Source organism: Dermacentor albipictus, chromosome 2 (assembly GCF_038994185.2).
Source record: "Dermacentor albipictus isolate Rhodes 1998 colony chromosome 2, USDA_Dalb.pri_finalv2, whole genome shotgun sequence".
In the NCBI taxonomy this organism is placed as follows: domain Eukaryota; kingdom Metazoa; phylum Arthropoda; class Arachnida; order Ixodida; family Ixodidae; genus Dermacentor; species Dermacentor albipictus.
In genome coordinates this window covers 203710028-203728249 of record NC_091822.1, presented here as the reverse complement: position 1 = coordinate 203728249, position 18222 = coordinate 203710028, and the positions used below count along the sequence as shown (strand labels likewise).

Below are 18222 nucleotides of genomic sequence, written 5' to 3'. Positions count from 1 at the left end.
CAAGCGCAGCAGATCCTGACGGTAGCACTGAGGCACGATCAGCTGATCGAACTCCCCTCCCCTGCGGTCTAGATACTTCCGGTACAGGACCCCACCTCTTTCCACAAAGCGAGCATTTTTCTTAGCGATACCTTCCTTGACAATGCAGCGTATGTTTTCTAGTCTGCCATCCTTCTTTTGCTCGGCTATCAAAGCCGACCTGCTGACTTTTAGCAACCTATTAAGTCCGTCTGACGTAGGCGCGATGAGCAAATCTGCAGATAGCTCTTCTAACTTTCCCGCATCGGGAATTTCTTCTCCAGTATCTGGTGCCTTTAACGCTACAGGCTCAATTTTATTCAGTTCGGGCGTGCTCTGAATATCAGCTTGCTGCGCCTCTGACCCTTTCTCATCGTTCAACAACGTCGGCCCCGCCACTACCGCCTAATTGCAGCGAGCTCCCGAACCTTCGATCTGGTTAAGGCCTGAACGCTAGCCTCACCAAACAAAAGCCCCTTCTCGCGCAGGAGGTGATCGGACCTGTTCGAAAATAGGTACGGGTACTGGGGGGGCAGCATAGATGACACTGCCGCCTCCGTCTCAAGTGCTCCGAAAGGTCCTTCAATAAGCACCTTTGCTACGAGCAGACACACGCTGTGAGCTTCCACGGCTTGCTTGATCCATGCGCACTCGCCCGTGAACATATCGGTTTCTACGTAAGAGGGGTGAACTACATCCATCGTAGCTGCGGAATCGCGAAGCACTCGGCACTCTTTCCTGTTCACGAGGAGGTCTCGCATGTAAGGCTCGAGAAGCTTCATGTTCTCGTCAGTGCTGCATAATGACAAAAACACGACTTTGGTTTTTGTTTCTGGACACTGCGCCGAAAAGTGACCCGGCTTCTGACACGTATAACAAACGCGCGCTTGCCTCGTCTCGAACCGCTTTCTGCGTTCGGCTTCGGTTGCCGCCGTCTCCTTACGTTCGGTCGGACTGCTTTCACTCGCATCCGCACTACGTGTGTCCCCCTTTGCTCTCATGGGTGTGAACTTCGGCCTCTCAAACTTGGAGCCAAATTCACCCTTTTGACCGTCCTTAGCTCCGCGAGGCCGACGCGTCACAAACTCTTCGGCTAGCTCAACGGCTCTAGCCACCGTACTAACGTCTGGCCTATCCAAGACCCAGTACCGCACGTTCTCAGGTAACCGACTATAAAACTGTTCCAGCCCGAAACACTGCAGAACTTTCTCGTGGTCACCAAACGCTTTCTCTTCTTTGAGCCACTCCTGCATGTTTGACATAAGCCTGTAGGCAAACTCTGCATTTGACTCGCTTTTACCTTTCTCATTTTCTCGAAACTTCCGACGGGACGCCTCCGCTGACAGCCTGTACTTTTTTAGCAGACTCGATTTCACTTGGTCGAAATCCTCTGCCTCCTCTCTATTCAAGCGAGCGACTACGTCGGCCGCCTCGCCGGGTAACAAAGTGAGCAAGCGCTGTGGCCACGTTTCCCGAGAGAACCCCTGCTTCTCGCACGTTCGCTCAAAGTTAACCAGGAACAAACCAATGTCCTCTCCAAGCTTAAACGGCCGCATCAGGTCAGTCATTTTGAACAATACTCGTTCTCCTGCACCGTGTGCCTGATTTCCATTACGAGCGCGTTCCATCTCTACCTCGAGACGCTTTATTTCCAAAGCGTGGTCGCGCTGTTCTTTTTCTTTCTGCTCCTTCGTTCGCGCTCATCTTTTTGCTCTTTTCGTTCGCGCTCATCTTTCTCTTGTTGCTCTCGCTGTTGCTGTTCTTTAAGTTCGCGTTCCTGTCTTTTTGCAGTCTCCCTCTCCTCAATGGTCTCAAGGCATTCCGACAGCTCGTCATCCTCAGCTCCTAACTCAAGAATAGCCCTTAGCAGTTCTGGTTTTCTGAGTTTGTCTGAGACATCCAGACCGAACTCTCTTGCAAGCTCTAACAATTTCGGTTTGCGCAACGACTTCAAATCCATGGCTCCTCTGAATGCTGCTTTCTCTACTGCCTACTATTGTCTTGCCGCAAACTAAACCGCCAGCAACGACAACCACAATTACCAGCTCTGTTTCTAACACTAACAAAAGCCTGGCAAAACTCAGAAGAGGAAAGTCCCGCACTCACCAAACCTCGCAGCCAAGAATTCAGCGCAGTCGTTCCGCTGCAGGCAACCAGTCATCACACAGGGCTCGTTGCACTGCTCCCGGATGGTCGTTGTGCTGCTCGGCATACATTCAGCCGCATATCTTCGCTGCTGGCCTCCGTTGTCGCGATCTCACCGCTGGCAACCAGCTGTTTGAATCCCACCGATGGCACCGGCTGTTGGAACCTCAGTGCTGACACCCGTTATTGCAATCGGACCGCTGGCGCCCGTTGTCGCAAATGGGTCGCAAGCCCCAAGGGTAGCGTTGGCCTGGCGCCCTGGGGCACACTGGAAGCATCCGAAGGTCCCGGCAAAGCATGAGTCGACTGCTAACAGAACAACTTGTTTATTCTTGCATCGCAAAAGAGCGGCCGGTCAGGGCGACCGAAGTGGAGAGACGGGAGTGCACGCTTCTCGACGGAAGAATTCGGAGCCTCTCTATTGGCGTCCGGGGGCAGCTGCTCTTATACTCTTGGCGTCGCGGGCAAGAAGGAAGGTCACGGGACGACACCACGTGACAGCGAGGCACGGACGGACTGAGACATGTAGAGACGAGTGTAGTGACGCATCAGCCGGGCCGGCGCCGGTCAGACCTCCTCGCTTCACACTTGGGCAGCTCCTCTCCCCGGCTGCCGCGCTTTGACAAGCGTGGGCATACACACACACACGCACACACAAAGCAACTGAACATGCCGGGACGCGCTCGGCGGGGATGCGTCGCGGCCGCTCCGAACGGGCCAAAATGTCCGCCGCTTTGAACGAAGCTCCGGCGTACGTTGCATCCGCGCCGGCTTTACCGCGCGTCGTAGGCGAAACGTAACAGCTGGCATTCTCAGATCATGAACAGCAGGTTGCCATTATCCCTCAAGAGAAAAGTGTATAATAGCTGTGTCTTACCAGTACTCACCTACGGGGGAGAAAGCTGGAGGCTTTCGAAAAGGGTTCTGCTTAAATTGAGGACGACGCAACGAGCTATGGAACGAAGAATCATGGGTTTAACGTTGAGGGAAAGAAAAGAGGAGATTGGGTGCGGGAACAAACGCGAGTTAATGACATCTTAGTTGAAATCAAGAGGAAGAAATGGGCATGGGCAGGACATGTTATGAGGAGGGAAGATAACCGATGGTCATTAAGGGTAATAACGGGCTGGATTCCAAGGGAAGGGAAGCGTAGCAGGGGGCGGATGAGATTAAGAAGTTTGCAGGGACGACATGGCCACAATTAGAACATGACCGGGGTTGTTGGAGAAGTATGGGAGACGCCTTTGCCCTGCAGTGGGCGTAATCAGGCTGATGATGTGCATCGTGACACAGATGTGTCGTCCTTTCTTTGTACCGCGTCTTTGTCGCGCTGCACATATACACCAAAAATTGCACAAGTGAACAACCTCTCATCCCAGGCGTGCGCATTTCAGCGTGTACAGGAGTGTTACTCGAGATAAATGCCGCTTTAGTGTGAACAAGCCGAACTCACCTCTGTAAAAAAGGCGAACAGATCTCGCATATCCTGGTCCTTTTCGGAGCCAGCTGGTCTCATCCGACCGCACGGCACCGCGTAAAAAGCTTTGCCACTTTCCGTGCGATTTGCGCAGTTTGGTGCGCTGCAACCCGCATACTGGAATACAAGTATCAAAATGATCTGCTTCGCAGCACTTCCCCGAAGTCATTAACGTAATATCCTCGAATACCATGCCTGCAACCCGGAGCCGATCGTTGCTACGCACGCTCGACGCTGATTGCAATTTCGATGGCACTGACAGAAACGAGTCGGCGCCGTTTCCGTAAAGTTGGCTTCGGAGCGCGCAGTTAAACATTTGACGTCATTTTGCACCACGTGATCGCGCTCGGCGAATAGCGGTGCGAGCGGCGCCGGAAAATTATGCGCAACTCTGCTCCCTGCGGGACCATATACAGGAACACTTAGGGCGCTATTCTGGACATTCCGCCATTTTCTTCAGTGCGTGACGTAGGCGCGACGCAAACAAAATGGCGCTGGTGGCCCAGTTTGCTTACGTAACGTGACGCCAACTTGACGTCTCGCCTAAGAAACTGAAATGAAGGCACTGAATGTAGCGTTATCGGTAAAGCAAAACAGTTTTCCTCCGCAGTAAAAATATAGCAGCTATCTCAAAGCGTATGATTCTTCCGTCGAAAACGCTTCGCGCTTCCGTCGTCTGCTGCGTACAAGCCGTCGTCTGCTTCAATAGCTAGGATGCGTGTCCCCGGAAAATGCAATGAGTCATCGCATGTTGGCGCCAACGCACTTGTTTTCTTGCTTTAAACAACATACGCGACCTACCAGTGGTGATGCGCGCACGTTCTAGGCCACGTTATCGCTATCTCGCGAAACGCAAGGGACTCAGCCCGACTCGAGTGGCTGAGAAACGGCCGAATATCACCGATAGCGTTGCGCGCGCCAGAGATATCCACTAGAGCGACGCAAGCGCCGGCGCTGCCATCTCTTGTTCATTTCGCTGGTTACTCGCACCGAGAGAGGAAACTTCAAGGCGCCGTCTTGCGTACATTTTTTTTTTAAATTAGAAAGAGGCCGTTGTCATAACGTTTCATTGTGCGAAAAGGCATTAACCTTGATTACAATACGAATGCAGCAGTGAAAAGTGGACAACATTGCCGAAAGTTTGCTATGTTCAACCAATATTATTTTGTATAAACGCGTTCTTTTAAAGAACGATGGCCCCAAACACAAATGCCAACACTACCTGAGAGCCATGCAAATTCTATGAGCACGCGTTATGAGTAAAAGATTTTCGTGGTGCCAAACGACGGGGAAAACGTGGCGATACGCATTCCTCTCGGCTGCCATTGCATATGGCTGCTTATTAGCATAATTCGCGCGGCTCGTCGCAGCAAACATTATGGCGGAAAATCTCAGCAATGACGGCCCAGCGCAACGTCACGCATCGTCAAAATGACGTTTACGAAACAGCCCTTCCTGTGACGCTCCCCACGAGATATTCCTTCAGCCAATCAGCGAGCTGGCATGGCGCATATCTTGGATCGCCACCACATATTCGCGCAATTGTAGATGCATTGCACTGGCTTTTGCACACTACCGCTCACATTCTTTTTGAAGCGCTAACATCACAATATATCTGCCAAGGACCACAAAAATGTATTAGTCCATAAAATTTGCAGCTCCACGTCACGTTTCGTCATCTTGATGAAAACGCAAAATTGCATTTTGCAATACTTCCGCTTCCCGGCACAAATTTCAAAACACGTGACCTCTCGACAGCCAATCAGAGAGTAAACATGGCGGATAATGGCGGCCGTGCAGCCGCCATGCGTGTCCAGAACAGAGCCCCTGGACACGCATGGCGGCTGCATGGCCGCCATTATCCGCCATGTTTACTCTCTGATTGGCTGTCGAGAGGTCACGTGTTTTGAAATTTGTGCCGGGAAGCGGAAGTATTGCAAAATGCAATTTTGCGTTTTCATCAAGATGACGATACGTGACGTGGAGCTGCAAATGTTATGGACTAATACATTTTTTTGGTCCTTGGCAGATATATTGTGATGTTAGCGCTTCAAAAAGAATGTGAGCGGTAGCGTGCAGAAGCCAGTGCAATTCATCTGCAATTGCGCGAATATGTGGTGGCGATTCAAGATATGCGCCATGCCAGCTTGCTGATTGGCTGAAGGAATATCTCATGAGGAGCGTCACAGGAAGGGCTGTTTCGTAAACGTCATTTTGACGATGCGTGACGTTTCGCAGGGCCGCCATTGCTGAGATTTTCCGCCATAATTTTTGCTGCGACGAGCCGCGCGAATTATGCTAATGGGCAGCCATATGCAATGGCAGCCGAGAGGAATGCGTATCGCCACATTTTCCCCGTCGTTTGGCGCCACGAAAATCTTTTGTTCATAACGCGTGCTCATAGTATTTGCATCGCTCTCGGGTGGTGTTGGCATTTGTGTTTTGGGCCATCGCTTTTTAAAAGAACGCGTTTATACGAAATAATATTGGTTGAATATAGCAAACTTTCAGCAGTGTTGTCCACTTTTCACTGCTGCATTTGTATTGTAATCGAGATTAATGCTTTTTCGCACAATCAAAAGTTATGACAACGGCCTTTTTCTACCTTACAAAAAGAAATGTACGCAAGGCGGCGCCTTGAAGTTTCCTCCCGCGGTGCGAGTAACCAGCGAAATGAACAAGAGATGGCAGCGCCGGCGCTTGCGTCGCTGTAGTGGATATCTCTGGCGCGCGCAACGCTATCGGTGATATTCGGCCGTTTCTAAGCCAGCCGAGTCGGGCTGAGTCACTTGCGTTTCACGAAATAGCAATAACGTGGCCTAGAACGTGCGCGCATCACCACTGGTAGGTCGCGTATGTTGTCTCAAGAAAGAAAACAAGCGCGTTGGCGCCAGCATGCGATGACTCATTCCATTTTCCAGGGACACGCATCCGAGCTACTGAAGCAGACGACGGCTTGTACGCAGCAGACGACGGAAGCGAGAAGCGTTTTCGACAGAATAATCATACGCTTTGAGATAGCTGCTTTATTTTTACTGCGGAGGAAAACTGTTTTGCTTTACCGATAACGCTACATTCAGTGCCTTCATTTCAGTTTGTTAGGCGAAACGTCAAGTTGGCGTCACGTTACGTAAGCAAAACCGGGCCACCAGCGCCATTTTGTTTGCGTCGCGCCTACGTCACGCATCGAAGAAAATGGCGGAATGTCCAGAATAGCGCCCCAGAATAGAGCCCTAGGTCCACTGCGATCGCAGCGCCGCCACAGCATTTCACAGCAAAGCTGCATACCTCTACCGTCCAAGGAAATTTTCGCGTCGTTTTAAGCAAATGAAAAGAAAAGCTCCCTATACGTTGGCCGATCCCAGACATAGTGCAATGCCGGGCAGACCCGCGGCGGAGATGAAGCAGGCATTGAGCACTCCCCATACGTGGATCGATCGGGCATCCTTCTTGAGGGGATGCGCGACTTTCACGCGTCCCCTGATTTGTTGTTTTCTCGCATAGCTCCCGCCTCCTGCTATCCGGCTTCGCCGCGTGGCTTTACTGCGGTGGTTGATATGCTTGCTGGGTAGTACGAGAGATGGCGCGAGTGTTGCTCTGCTAATAGAGCCCCTTGCGCTAACGCTGCCTAACGGCGGGGTTACTTGTGCGCAAAAAGGAGAAAGCTCTTCCTCTTTGGCTCCGGCTCGGCTAGCGGCGCGGACGTTCTGCGCGGGCGATGATCCGTGTTTCTGCGAGACCGTCTCGCGAGGCCTACCCGGAATGGACGAACACAGATCGTTAGAACGCGCCACATTCACGTGACCGTACGCGCGAACGACCAGGCGTTGGTGTCCAGCATGGGGCGAACATATTCGCTCGTTATCCGTACGCGGCGAGTCAAACTTCGGCGATTTGTAGCGCGCCCATCGGCATGTTTTGTGGATAGCAACTCGGCTATAGCAGGCATCAGTCTATGAAAGGGGCAATAAATAACCCTTGTGATTGTTTGCACTACTGTGTTGTCGTTCCTTTGCCCCAAGAGCACGGATGAGAACCCCACATCTGGCTGCCCAACGTGGACCTCTTGGGGCATCGGACGATAGTTTTAACAGTTTGCTTCGTTCGAGGCATTTGTTTAAACCGTAGCATAGGGCCAGCGTGGATTTTGGTCGCTAGCGCCGGCGGGGTGCCTTCTTAGAGCGAGGCGATGGTGTCTTAGTGTGTTTGAACTTTTCAACATGCTAAGCCTTTTCGCAAATGATTGTTTTGACATTCGTCGGTACGAGAGCCACGTGGTCTACATCCTGGGAGAGCGAGGCTTAATTAGCGGCCGCGGAGCATTGCCCAGCCTGAAGCGAGAGAGTACGGAAGCCTCGTGGGTGGTCCGAATTTCTTATATAAATAGCTTCTTTTAACTCTTTGACTCTGAAGTCGCGGCTCTGGGAGCCGGGTGGCCGCGGGCCACGGGTGCCGCTACGGGCTGACTGGTATTGCGGCCTGGCACCGGGCGCTCCGACGCCGTCTGGGACGGTGGGCGCTTTCAACTCGGATGCTGTGTGCACCGAGCGGGGTAGGACCACCTAACAGAGCGGCCGTCTCCTCTCGGGTGCCTGTCTTGCGCCAATTTTGGGTGTTGTTTTATGCGAAGCATATTACTAGAGCTCAACCCAGCTCCTCAAGCGCGGCGGTTTCGCCTTCAATACCACGTGACACCGTGACGTCACGACAGAGGAGAAACGGGGCTCCAACTCGCGCCGTCGCCTTCAAGGCTGACCACGTGACACCGTGACGTCACGACAGAGGAGAAGCGGGGCTCCAACTCGGGCCGTCGCTCACGGCGTCGCGGCGGTATATAAGCAGCTGCGCTTGCCTCTGCTAGACACTCACGAGGTGAGATGCCTCCTGGAGACAGAGCTGCTCGTTGGAATGAGAAGCGAAGGTTGCGGCGTGCTACAGAGACTCTTTCTAGGTGGCTTTGCTATGGCGCAGCGACTACGCGCCCCGCATTGGACCCGGTGAGCGTCGAGCAACGCAGCGTTCGGCGCGACAACGAAATGTGCGCCTTGTAGGCAAGCCGGTGATCCGGTAACGAAAGGCGTTTATTCATGGGAGGGAGCGATATAAGTACACTTGGAAAGGGGTGACGTAGGCGTCACATGTTAACAGTCTGGGCGCTATCAGAATGACAGTGTGATATGGCCACATCTCCCCTTTAATGATGATAAGGTCTAGAAGTTTCATCTGGCAACGGCAGGGTTCCCGACGCAATCTTGTGCTCCTGCGTAACTGCTGTTGTCTAGGCTGGAGGTCGTCTTCTAAAGGCTCCTGCGAGTTTGATTCTGGCTCCGGTTGAGGTGCTGCCTCCCGCAGGTGTTCTCTTGTGCGACGGATTTCATGGCCGTCGTCGGTCTTCACAATCGTAGATCTTGGCGTTGCGGCTGGCTTTAGAACAATAGCTGGAGCCCAGGTTCTCTGGAGAGTGTCGTACGTCGTTACGCGTTGTCCCGGCGTCAGCGGGGAAAGGTTCCTGGCGCTGCGGTCGTAGTGGATCTTTTGCCGGCGCCGGATCGTCTGGAGACGGTCGTGGACCTCCTTGCTGGGTATGGCCTCTGGCTCCAGGTGAATTGTTGGTACCGGCAGGAGGGTCCGGGTCTGCCGCCCCATGAGCCTCTGCACAGGAGACTTCAGAACTGGGTCCCTGGGGGTATTACGCCACTCAAGCAGAGCAATTTCAAAATCTGGTGTGCGAAAAGAGCACTTTTTGAGCAGCTTTTTGGCCTCCTGAACAGCTCTTTCCGCCATGCCATTAGAACGCGGGTGATATGGACTTGACGTGACATGCACAACGTCTAGTTTACTCAAAAAATATTTGAAATCTGAGCTACTGAAGGGGGGCCCATTGTCACTATACAGCTTCTGTGGCAGCCCATGCACCGAAAAAACTTGTGCACACCAAGTATTGAGCGCATTAGACGTGGTGTGGCGAAGTTCTCGGACTTCGAAGAAAAAGGAATAGAAGTCAACCATGACGGCGAACTCCCGACCGCCATAGTGAAACAGATCCACGCCTACGGACTCCCATGGCAGGGTCGGAACATCATGGCTCAAAAGCGGCATTTTCTGGTTTCGTGGCTGGTGCATTTGGCATACCTTGCAGGTCTTGCAAAACTGTTTAATATCTGCGGACATATTTGGCCAAAACATTACACTGCTGGCCCTCACTTTCATCTTATCTGCTCCAGCATGCGCTGCGTGGAGGAGCTGCATGATCTCTGCCCGTTTCGATTTCGGTATAATGACCTTGTTGCTTCGGAAGACTAGCCCATCTTGTGCGTGAACTTCTTCCCTGTAGGTCCAGTATGGCCTTCCCGGCTCTGGGACACCATGCTTGTGCTCCGGCCACGCCGTCTCTGCGTATTCACGGATGATGATCAGTGCCGGATCCTCTTTTGTCGCATCCCGCAAGGTTTTCAAGCGGTGTTCCGACGCTGAAACATAGTCAAGCACATTCACTTGAAACTGCTCGGTTTCTTCTTGCAGTGCCATCTTATTAGGAAACCGCGATAACGCGTCCGCTAGGAATAGCTCTTTACCCGGTTTGTATTGCAAAGTTATTGCGTAAGGCTGCAAGCTGAGGCGCATTCGCTGCAAACGAAGCGGGCACTGATGCAGGGGCTTGGAGAAGATCGGTATCAAAGGCCGGTGATCCGTTTCGACCAACGTTACTAGACTAGCTTCAGTTTTAAAACTCGGCGCCGTTGCGCGGAACCGCCACCCGCCCGCGCCTTCGTGGCGCTGCAGTCGCGCCCGGCTTCACTTGCTCACTGGCCGGCTACGCGGGCGGGCGGTACTAAGCACGCGGTACAGCGTTGGTGTCTTCTGTGGTTCGTTCTTGACGGCGAATTTCAGCAAGCATGTCATCCGTGGAACTGTAGCCTTCGCCGAGTTTCTTAATATCAGCAGACGATGCCGACGTGCAGCGTACCTGGCTTCAGAGCTGTTATCGGAACGATGTCGACAGTTCGGCGCACCACTTTTTCTGTGCTCCCAGCAATGCGACGCTTTGCTCGGCGTGAAACAGAGCTATTCCTCGTGCCGACCGGGAACTCTTTGAGAAATCAGCGGCACGCGCTCGTGCCACTGCTCCCGCGTTCGTCCTCGTCTTCCACAGCGGGCTGCGTGGCCGTTCATCTTTCCAGCGTAGAATTTCACTTCACTTCTGTCGTCGTAATGGGGAGGCCGCGTTTACGGGGGTATGAGCCATTGCTTAAGGGAGTATGAGACACTCATGGTCTTACGCAACGGAAATATTTAATTTTGAAGAAATTTATATCGAAGAATGTACAAGCGGCATATCGCAGGCGAAAGCTGCTAACCACGCCGCCGAGCAAACTCGAGACATCGAACGCAAGCGACAACTGCGGACTGCGGGCATACCGTCAGTGACGTCGTTGCCTCCGTCGCAGCCGCTTGTGCGTGTAACCTCATAACTGAGAAATACTTTAATGAACCATAGGGATTAACCCAGTGATAAACACAGGGGCCGCACGTTTCAGCTTCGCTGATTTACCATCTTCAATGAATGAAAACGCCGACTTCTTTCTTCTTTTTTTTTTTTGTGGCTAGTGTGTACAAAGACCAACCTCCTCTTTCTTTTTGTAGCGCTTCTATGGCGTCGTGAGAAGCTTCGGTGGGTACGAAGTTCATCCTACAATCACGCACCTTGACCAGATATTCAGGCTCGTGAGCCTAAACTGCGCGAAACGTTAAGACGACAGGAAGAAACACACGGCATCTAGAAACGCAGCTTCTGCGCTTCGCTGTATGCGTTTCTTCCTTTCGTGCAGTTTACCCTTCTCTCAGTATTAACGAACTCGCGCGATAAATCTTATTGCAGTAGGTGGATACCGCCTTCTCGTGGTATCACTAATTCGGACAACGGAGAACTCCAGCGAGCGTGAAACGCGCGCAAGCTGCCCGTCCGCACGAGCTCAAGGCTGTGACGAGGCGTCTGCAATGGAGCCCGATGGAACAGCGCGGCCATCTGGCGGCTGTCACAGAAGTGGCGACAGCGGCTGTAAGCGCGCAGGCGGGGAGTTTTACAACTGAAGCTAGTCTAGTAACGTTGGTTTCGACGATCACGTCTGCTTGGCCGAAAATATAATCATGGAACTTCGTGCACCCATGTACTATCGCAAGCGTTTCTTTTTCAATCTGCGCATAACGCTGTTGTGCCTCTGTTAGAGATCTGGACGAGAAGGCTACGGGATGGCCGTCTTGCATCAAAACAGCCCCTACGCCCGACTGGCTAGCATCGACAGAAAGCGTGACTGCCTTCTTCGGGTCGAAGTAGGAAAGAATCGGCGCTGTTACCAGTGCCTGGCGCAGTGCTTCAAAACTGGCCTGTTGTTTTTCTGTCCAGACCCATGCGTTATCTTTTCTCAGTAGTTCTCTTAGCGGTTCCGTCAAGACAGACATGTTGGGAATGAAACGCTGTACATAGTTCATTGTGCCGAGAAAAAATTGCAGTTGTTTACTGGTCTTAGGCTCGGGTATTTCCAGAATGTCCTGAACACGCTCCGGGTCGATGCGCAGGCCTTGCGTAGTGAGGATGTGTCCCAAGTAGCGAACCTCTGCCTGCAGGAAGGTGCATTTTTTGAGGTTGAGTCGCAGATTGTGCTCACGGCAGCGTGTCAGTACGAGTGTCAGGTTGCAGTCATGCTCATCCTTTGTCTCGCCCCAGAATAGTATATCATCCATTACAACTGCGACACCGGGTAGACCGTCTAACAAGCGATGCATTGCAGCTTGAAAAATTTCTGGGGCTGACGATATTACAAAGGGCATTCGCAGGAAGCGATAGCGTCCGTATGGCGTACTCATAGTGCAGATTTTTGAACTTTCTTCCGTTAGCTTAATCTGCCAAAATCCCGATGCTGCATCAAGCGTAGAAAAAAATCTTGCCCCGGACAGCCGCGGAACTGTCTTCTAAAGTGGGCATGGGGTAATTTTCTCGAAGCAACTGTTTGTTCAGGGCGGTTGGATCGAGGCAAATACGCACTCTTTCTTTTTTCACCACGGTCACCATGTGGCTAGACCATTCGGTTGGTTCATTTACCTTTGTAATGACGCCCTGCTGCTCCATGCGCTGCAGTTCTGCCAGAACTTTGTCTTGCAGGGCGATGGGGACCCTCCTAGCAGGCACGACGGTTCCCGCGCTGCCGGGTTTCAGCTTCATCGAGCACTCCACGCCTTTCAGTTGTCCTAGCCCGCTGAAAACATCTGCGAAAGGTTGGGCTGGGCGATATAGTTCTTCACTGTAGACTTTCTGTATGCGGTACATGAACCCCAGGCGTTCTGCGACTGCCCCGCTGAGCGTGACTGGAACATCGTGCTCGACGACGAAAAATTGTTCTTCACATTTTTTGTTGTTAGCGTAAAGCAGAAGCTTGATTTTTGCTTGTGCCGTAGTCCTGTGACCAAAGAACGCTGTTAGAGTCACCTTGCAGGCTTCCTTTGGCTTAGCAGGTAACCTTTCCAGCTCGTTTTTGGAGATAACGCAACAGTTCGCTCCTGTGTCCAGTTTGCACGTGACAGGTTGGCCTTCGATGTAAACTGTTGCTGTACATTTATCAACTTCAAGCGAGTTTATCGCTAGCCCCGCAAGAAAAAAAATCGTCTGTCTCGGCCTGTACCTCCCGTAGCTCTTTTGCTGGACGGCTGGCGTTATGCGTGGCGCCGACTGATTTGCAAACCTGGGCAAAATGGTTCTGTGCACCGAACTTCCTGCAATTCTTTCCTCTCGCTGGACAATTCCCACCAAGATGCATCTGGTAGCCACACCTACTGCACAGCTTCTTTTCCGTCGCAACCGAGTTCACTATCGTAGTTTGCGCTCCGCCTGTTGCTGCGCTTATCTCTTGGAAGTGCTGCTTCCCTTGCTCTTCAATGCGGCAAATGTCTACCGTTTTTTGGTAAGAAAGGTTTTCCGCTAATAGCTTCTGCTGCAAACGCTTGTCTCGGACGCCTAGAACGATACGGCTGCGTAGCATACGGTCTTCTAGAAGTCCGAATTCACAGTTCTTGGCTAAAATTTTCAGTTCGATCAACCAGTCATTAAATGGTTCGCCTTCTTTCTGGTCCCTTGAACCAAAGCGGAATTCGTGGAGGGTTAAGTTGTTTGCTGGCTTGTAGTAGTCCTCGAATTTCTTGATCAAAACTTTGACGTCATTTCTGTCCTCGTCCGCGTCGAACTTGAAAGTGCTGAATGCTTCCCTGCCTTCTTCGCCTATGCTCACGAGAAATGTTGCTGCCTGCACATCGGTTGGCTGCTTAGTCAATTGAGTAGCAGTGGCAAACAGTTCGAACTCACTCTTCCATGTTCTCCAACCAAGCCAGGCGTCGTCTGACGTATCCAGGGGTTTCGGCGCCGGTAGTAGAGTCGATGGAACTGGCAGCGTCGTAGGCGGGGGTGGTGTCGTCGTTATCTCAACTGGGCTCCGCTGCCACCATGTAGGCAAGCCGGTGATCCGGTAACGAAAGGCGTTTATTCATGGGAGGGAGCGATATAAGTACACTTGGAAAGGGGTGACGTAGGTGTCACATGTTAACAGTCTGGGCGCTATCAGAATGACAGTGTGATATGGCCAGACGCCTGAGCAAGCGCCGCACGCCTGAGCCGACGCCGACGACACCGGCTTTTCTGCGACACGAGCTCCTTAACGCTGTCGCGTTAAAATAAAGGCTAGTATGCTTCGCATCCTGGGCTTAACCTTAGCTAAGCCACAGCCATTTTTGAATGCCGGTTGTCGGGGCGGCATCGCTTTAGGCCTAAGGCTTTACGAAGCTGCCTGTCGCACGTGGAGGGACACAACCTGGTGGACCGTGGCGTTGAGGTGTTGCAATTTGCTTCCCTCATTCTAGTTCGCCTCGCACGAATTGAAATTACTCGTTCGACTCAAGGAAGCGAGCTTCGTTCACGTGAACTTAGCATCTGAGTAGCCGCCTGATCTTTTGCTAGCCGAGTTGAATATCGTACTACGTGGGCGATGCGCATGCAGAATTCCTATTCCTTTCACTACTTTAGTGATTGGCGGGTGCGCTGAGTGTACGTAGCGTGAGTGGAGCCTCCCTGATTTGCTGTCACCTGCACTTCGTCTGCGCTGCTGCCCCGGACTATGATCGAGCCGCTCCGAGCAATGGTGTTGCTATGGCCAGTTGGGCACACCGACTTTGGCGGCCGCCTGTATCCGGCTCGCAACCCTCGGCGGCAGAGTAAAAACCCGGCGGTCACCAAGAGCTACTGTGGCTCTGGCCAGCAGGGCGCCTGGGCGCGAGCGACGCTTGTTCGTACCGACTGCTGCGTCACCGTTTACAGAGTCCTGGCCTGGAATCGTGCCGTCGAGTCTGCAGACCTGCTGCTGTGACAAGTGGACCCTAGCGGTGTACCCAAGGACAATGTCGGCTCGCATGTTATGGACAGTGTGTGGAAATTTCCTCGGCGCGGCCACTGTTTCGTGTACTACCTTGTTCGCGAAGCATGTGTTGATGTATAGACCGTGGGACATGTTTCGCCGGAATATGTAGTGATTTAAGGATGCGGGGATGTGGGGATGCGCGACTCTCACGCGCCTCCTCCGAGGTGGAAATTCTCAACTGTAATCCAACTTGTTTCAGCTTGTATTGACTGGGACCAACTGGTTCCAGTAATTTTTTTAATTATGGGGTTTAACGTGCCAAAACAACTTTCTCATTATGAGGCACGCCGTAGTTGAGGACTCCGGAAATTTCGACCACCTGGGGTTTTTTAATGTGCACCTAAATCTAAGTAAACGGGGGTTTTCGCATTTCGCCCCCATCGAAATGCGGCCGCCGCGGCCGGATTCGATCCCGTGACCTCATGCTTAGCAGCCCAACACCGTACGCACTGAGCAACCACGGCGGGTAAAAAACTGGTTCCAGCAGGAAACCAACTGGTCCCAGTTACATGCCAACTGGACAGCAACTGGAACCCAACTGGAACCATCACCAGTTGTTCTGGAAGCAAATGGTCCCAGTTGGGATCCAAATGGAACCTGAGCCAGCTGCACTGGAAGCAATTTAAGTGGTTCCATTTGGATTCCAACACGAACTTTGACCAGCTGTATAGTAGCACCTGGTAGTAGTTGGAATCTAAGTGATATCTTGACAAGTACTCGTACATAAACATAAACACAAAAAACATAAAAACATAATATGAAAACATAACATATTAACAAAAAAAAGTTAAGTGATATAATGCTGCAACGAGTGCGACATTAGAGATGGGTTTTGAGGATCATGGATCATCTTGCTTTTGAGAATCAATGCACGATTGTTTCCCGTGGCACGCAGCTCATCCGTGAAATATCTGAAGCGCAGATGATCGCGAAATTGGGTGATAAGTGTGTTAGCTTCCCGTCTCTTGCTCTCACAGAAAAATTAAGTTTCTTGGACGCGGCATCACATGACTCGCAAGTACGTTACATGAATTCGCACTTCATTTCCTTGTAAGCGCATGCGTGGTCTACACTGCCTCCCATGTATAAACTTGACGCAGTGGCACAATAAACTTAGTTGATAATTTGCGCTTGGTGTGTCGTCTTCTCTCACGTCCGTGTCATTTTTTTGTCGCGCAATATCATTTAAGTAATGGATTACCAACTTGCCCGGAATGCTGCTCACATTAAGCTTCATAATTGTTTCATTCGGGAGGATCGTCATCTGGATGGACTGACAAAAAGACATTAAGTGCGAACAAGATCTGAAAGGAATGGACGATGCGATGGTGGGTTCTCAAATCTGAGAGAGTTACCGCTTAAGTCCAATAAAAAAAAATAAGAACGAAACAAAAACAACATGGCAAAGTTAGATGCGTTAACAATCACCAGGCAGGGTGCCGTGACAAAGCACGAACTTTTCTTGTTTCAGCGACACCAAAGAAAGGCGAGCAGGCAGACGAGCCTTCTGGTCACACCAGTGACGCGGCGGTTCTCCAAGCTAAGGTGCCGACGATCACTGCCGAACCGCGCTCATCCGCCGACAGCCAGCGTAACGCTGCGCTCCCCAACCACGGTCCAGACGACCACGCCGGTCGCCGGGCTACCGGCGATGAGGCGCCCATGTCGCCGCGCGCCCACCGCGGCGGCGGCCGGTCCAAGCACGGTGGCAAGAGCGCTGCAGGGAAGGACGCCGGCCCGCACGGGCCGAGCAAGAGGCGGTCCAAAATGGCGGACAGCCGCCTGCTCAGTCCCGAGGGTGCACAGGACGCTGAGGAGCTCAAGAGCTCGGAGGCCGTACAGAGCCCCGTGAGTCCAGAAGGTGCGCGTGCCGGCGAAATGCCGCGCAGTCCTGGCGCACTCCTAAGCGCCGAGTACGGGTCGTCAGCGGTGGCCAGCCCCGGAGAAAGAACGCAGCTGCACGACCACACCACTGGGGAGTCTCATTCGCACCGGCGCGGGCGGAAAGGAACCGGGAAGAAGCACCTCAAGAGCCACAAGAAGGAATCGCACAAGTCGGCCGAGGCGTCTTCCAAGCCTGGTGGTAACACGCAGGGGATCTTGAAGGCATCGTCGCCCGAAGACGCCGTCAAGGCGAGCTCTCCTCCTCCCTCTAGCGGCAACCTGCAGGTAGAGGCTGCGCTATTCTCTCCCACCGAGTCGGCTATTAAGCGCGCCTCGCCGCCCACCGAGACCGAGGATAAAGCCTCCGGCGTCATGGGCAGGCGCACCCTGGTCATCCAAGAGTCTTTTCTGGCTGCTTCCAAGGAGGTAAGGGCGCAGATGCAGTGCTCGGGCTCACCGCTTGTTTCATGCAGTCGGCTATGGCGAATTTTGCCATGCAGAGAGCGGGGTCGCAATCTTCAAGTGCCGGATTACTCTGTAGGCCGGTACTTGCAAAAAAGCACAACAGCGTTAAATCAAGCTGCACTGAGAGAGCAGTCCGAATGTGTAACGAAATGGCAAAATTTGGTTGCACAACTACACACAGCGAAATATACGTACTATCCTGAGCAATATGAGCGGGAATGCAAGGTCGATCCAAATAGGTCGCGAAGCGCGAAGCTTCGGGCGAACAGCGGCTCAGCACAAATTGTCACCAACATCAGCAAGGGTGGTTATGGGAGCAGAGATTGAAGCGCGACTATGTTTGGAGGGAACTAACATTGGGAAAGAAAAATTCGTTTTCTTTAAATTCAAGCGAGACAGATTCATTCAACGAAAATAAAATTCCTGGTCAATTTTATACATGCGTGACGAGTAAAGAAAAGACAACTCTATTTTATTTTATCATTATCAATAAATACGTTTTTTTCAGCGCCCATCGTAAGGGGCCCTGGGCGCTGAAAAAAAGGTATTTATTGATAATGATAAAATAAGATAGAGTTCTTTTCTTTACTCGTCACGTATGTATAAAATTGACCAGGAATTTTATTTTCGTTGAATGAATCTGTGTCCCGCTTGAATTAAAAAATGCTTTAGACGCCGCTATCCCTGGCAAAGCAATGTAGCTCTTGAAGTGTTGAGAAGGGCGTGCTCGTAAAGTTCACCTGTTATAATACGCCCCCTGTTGCGCTCTTTTGC

At 52.1% G+C, this 18222-nt stretch overlaps 1 protein-coding gene across 5 annotated transcripts in view; it reads left to right on the top strand.

The window, feature by feature from the left end:
* LOC135897326 (uncharacterized) overlaps positions 1–18222 on the top strand; it is a 334910-nt gene that overhangs the window by 103944 nt on the left and 212744 nt on the right. For all 5 annotated transcript variants that reach the window (XM_065425932.1, XM_065425935.1, XM_065425936.1 and 2 more), the window contains one exon: positions 16571–17409. In XM_065425932.1, coding sequence (XP_065282004.1) covers positions 16571–17409 — 839 coding nt within the window. The remainder of the gene's footprint in view (positions 1–16570; positions 17410–18222) is intronic.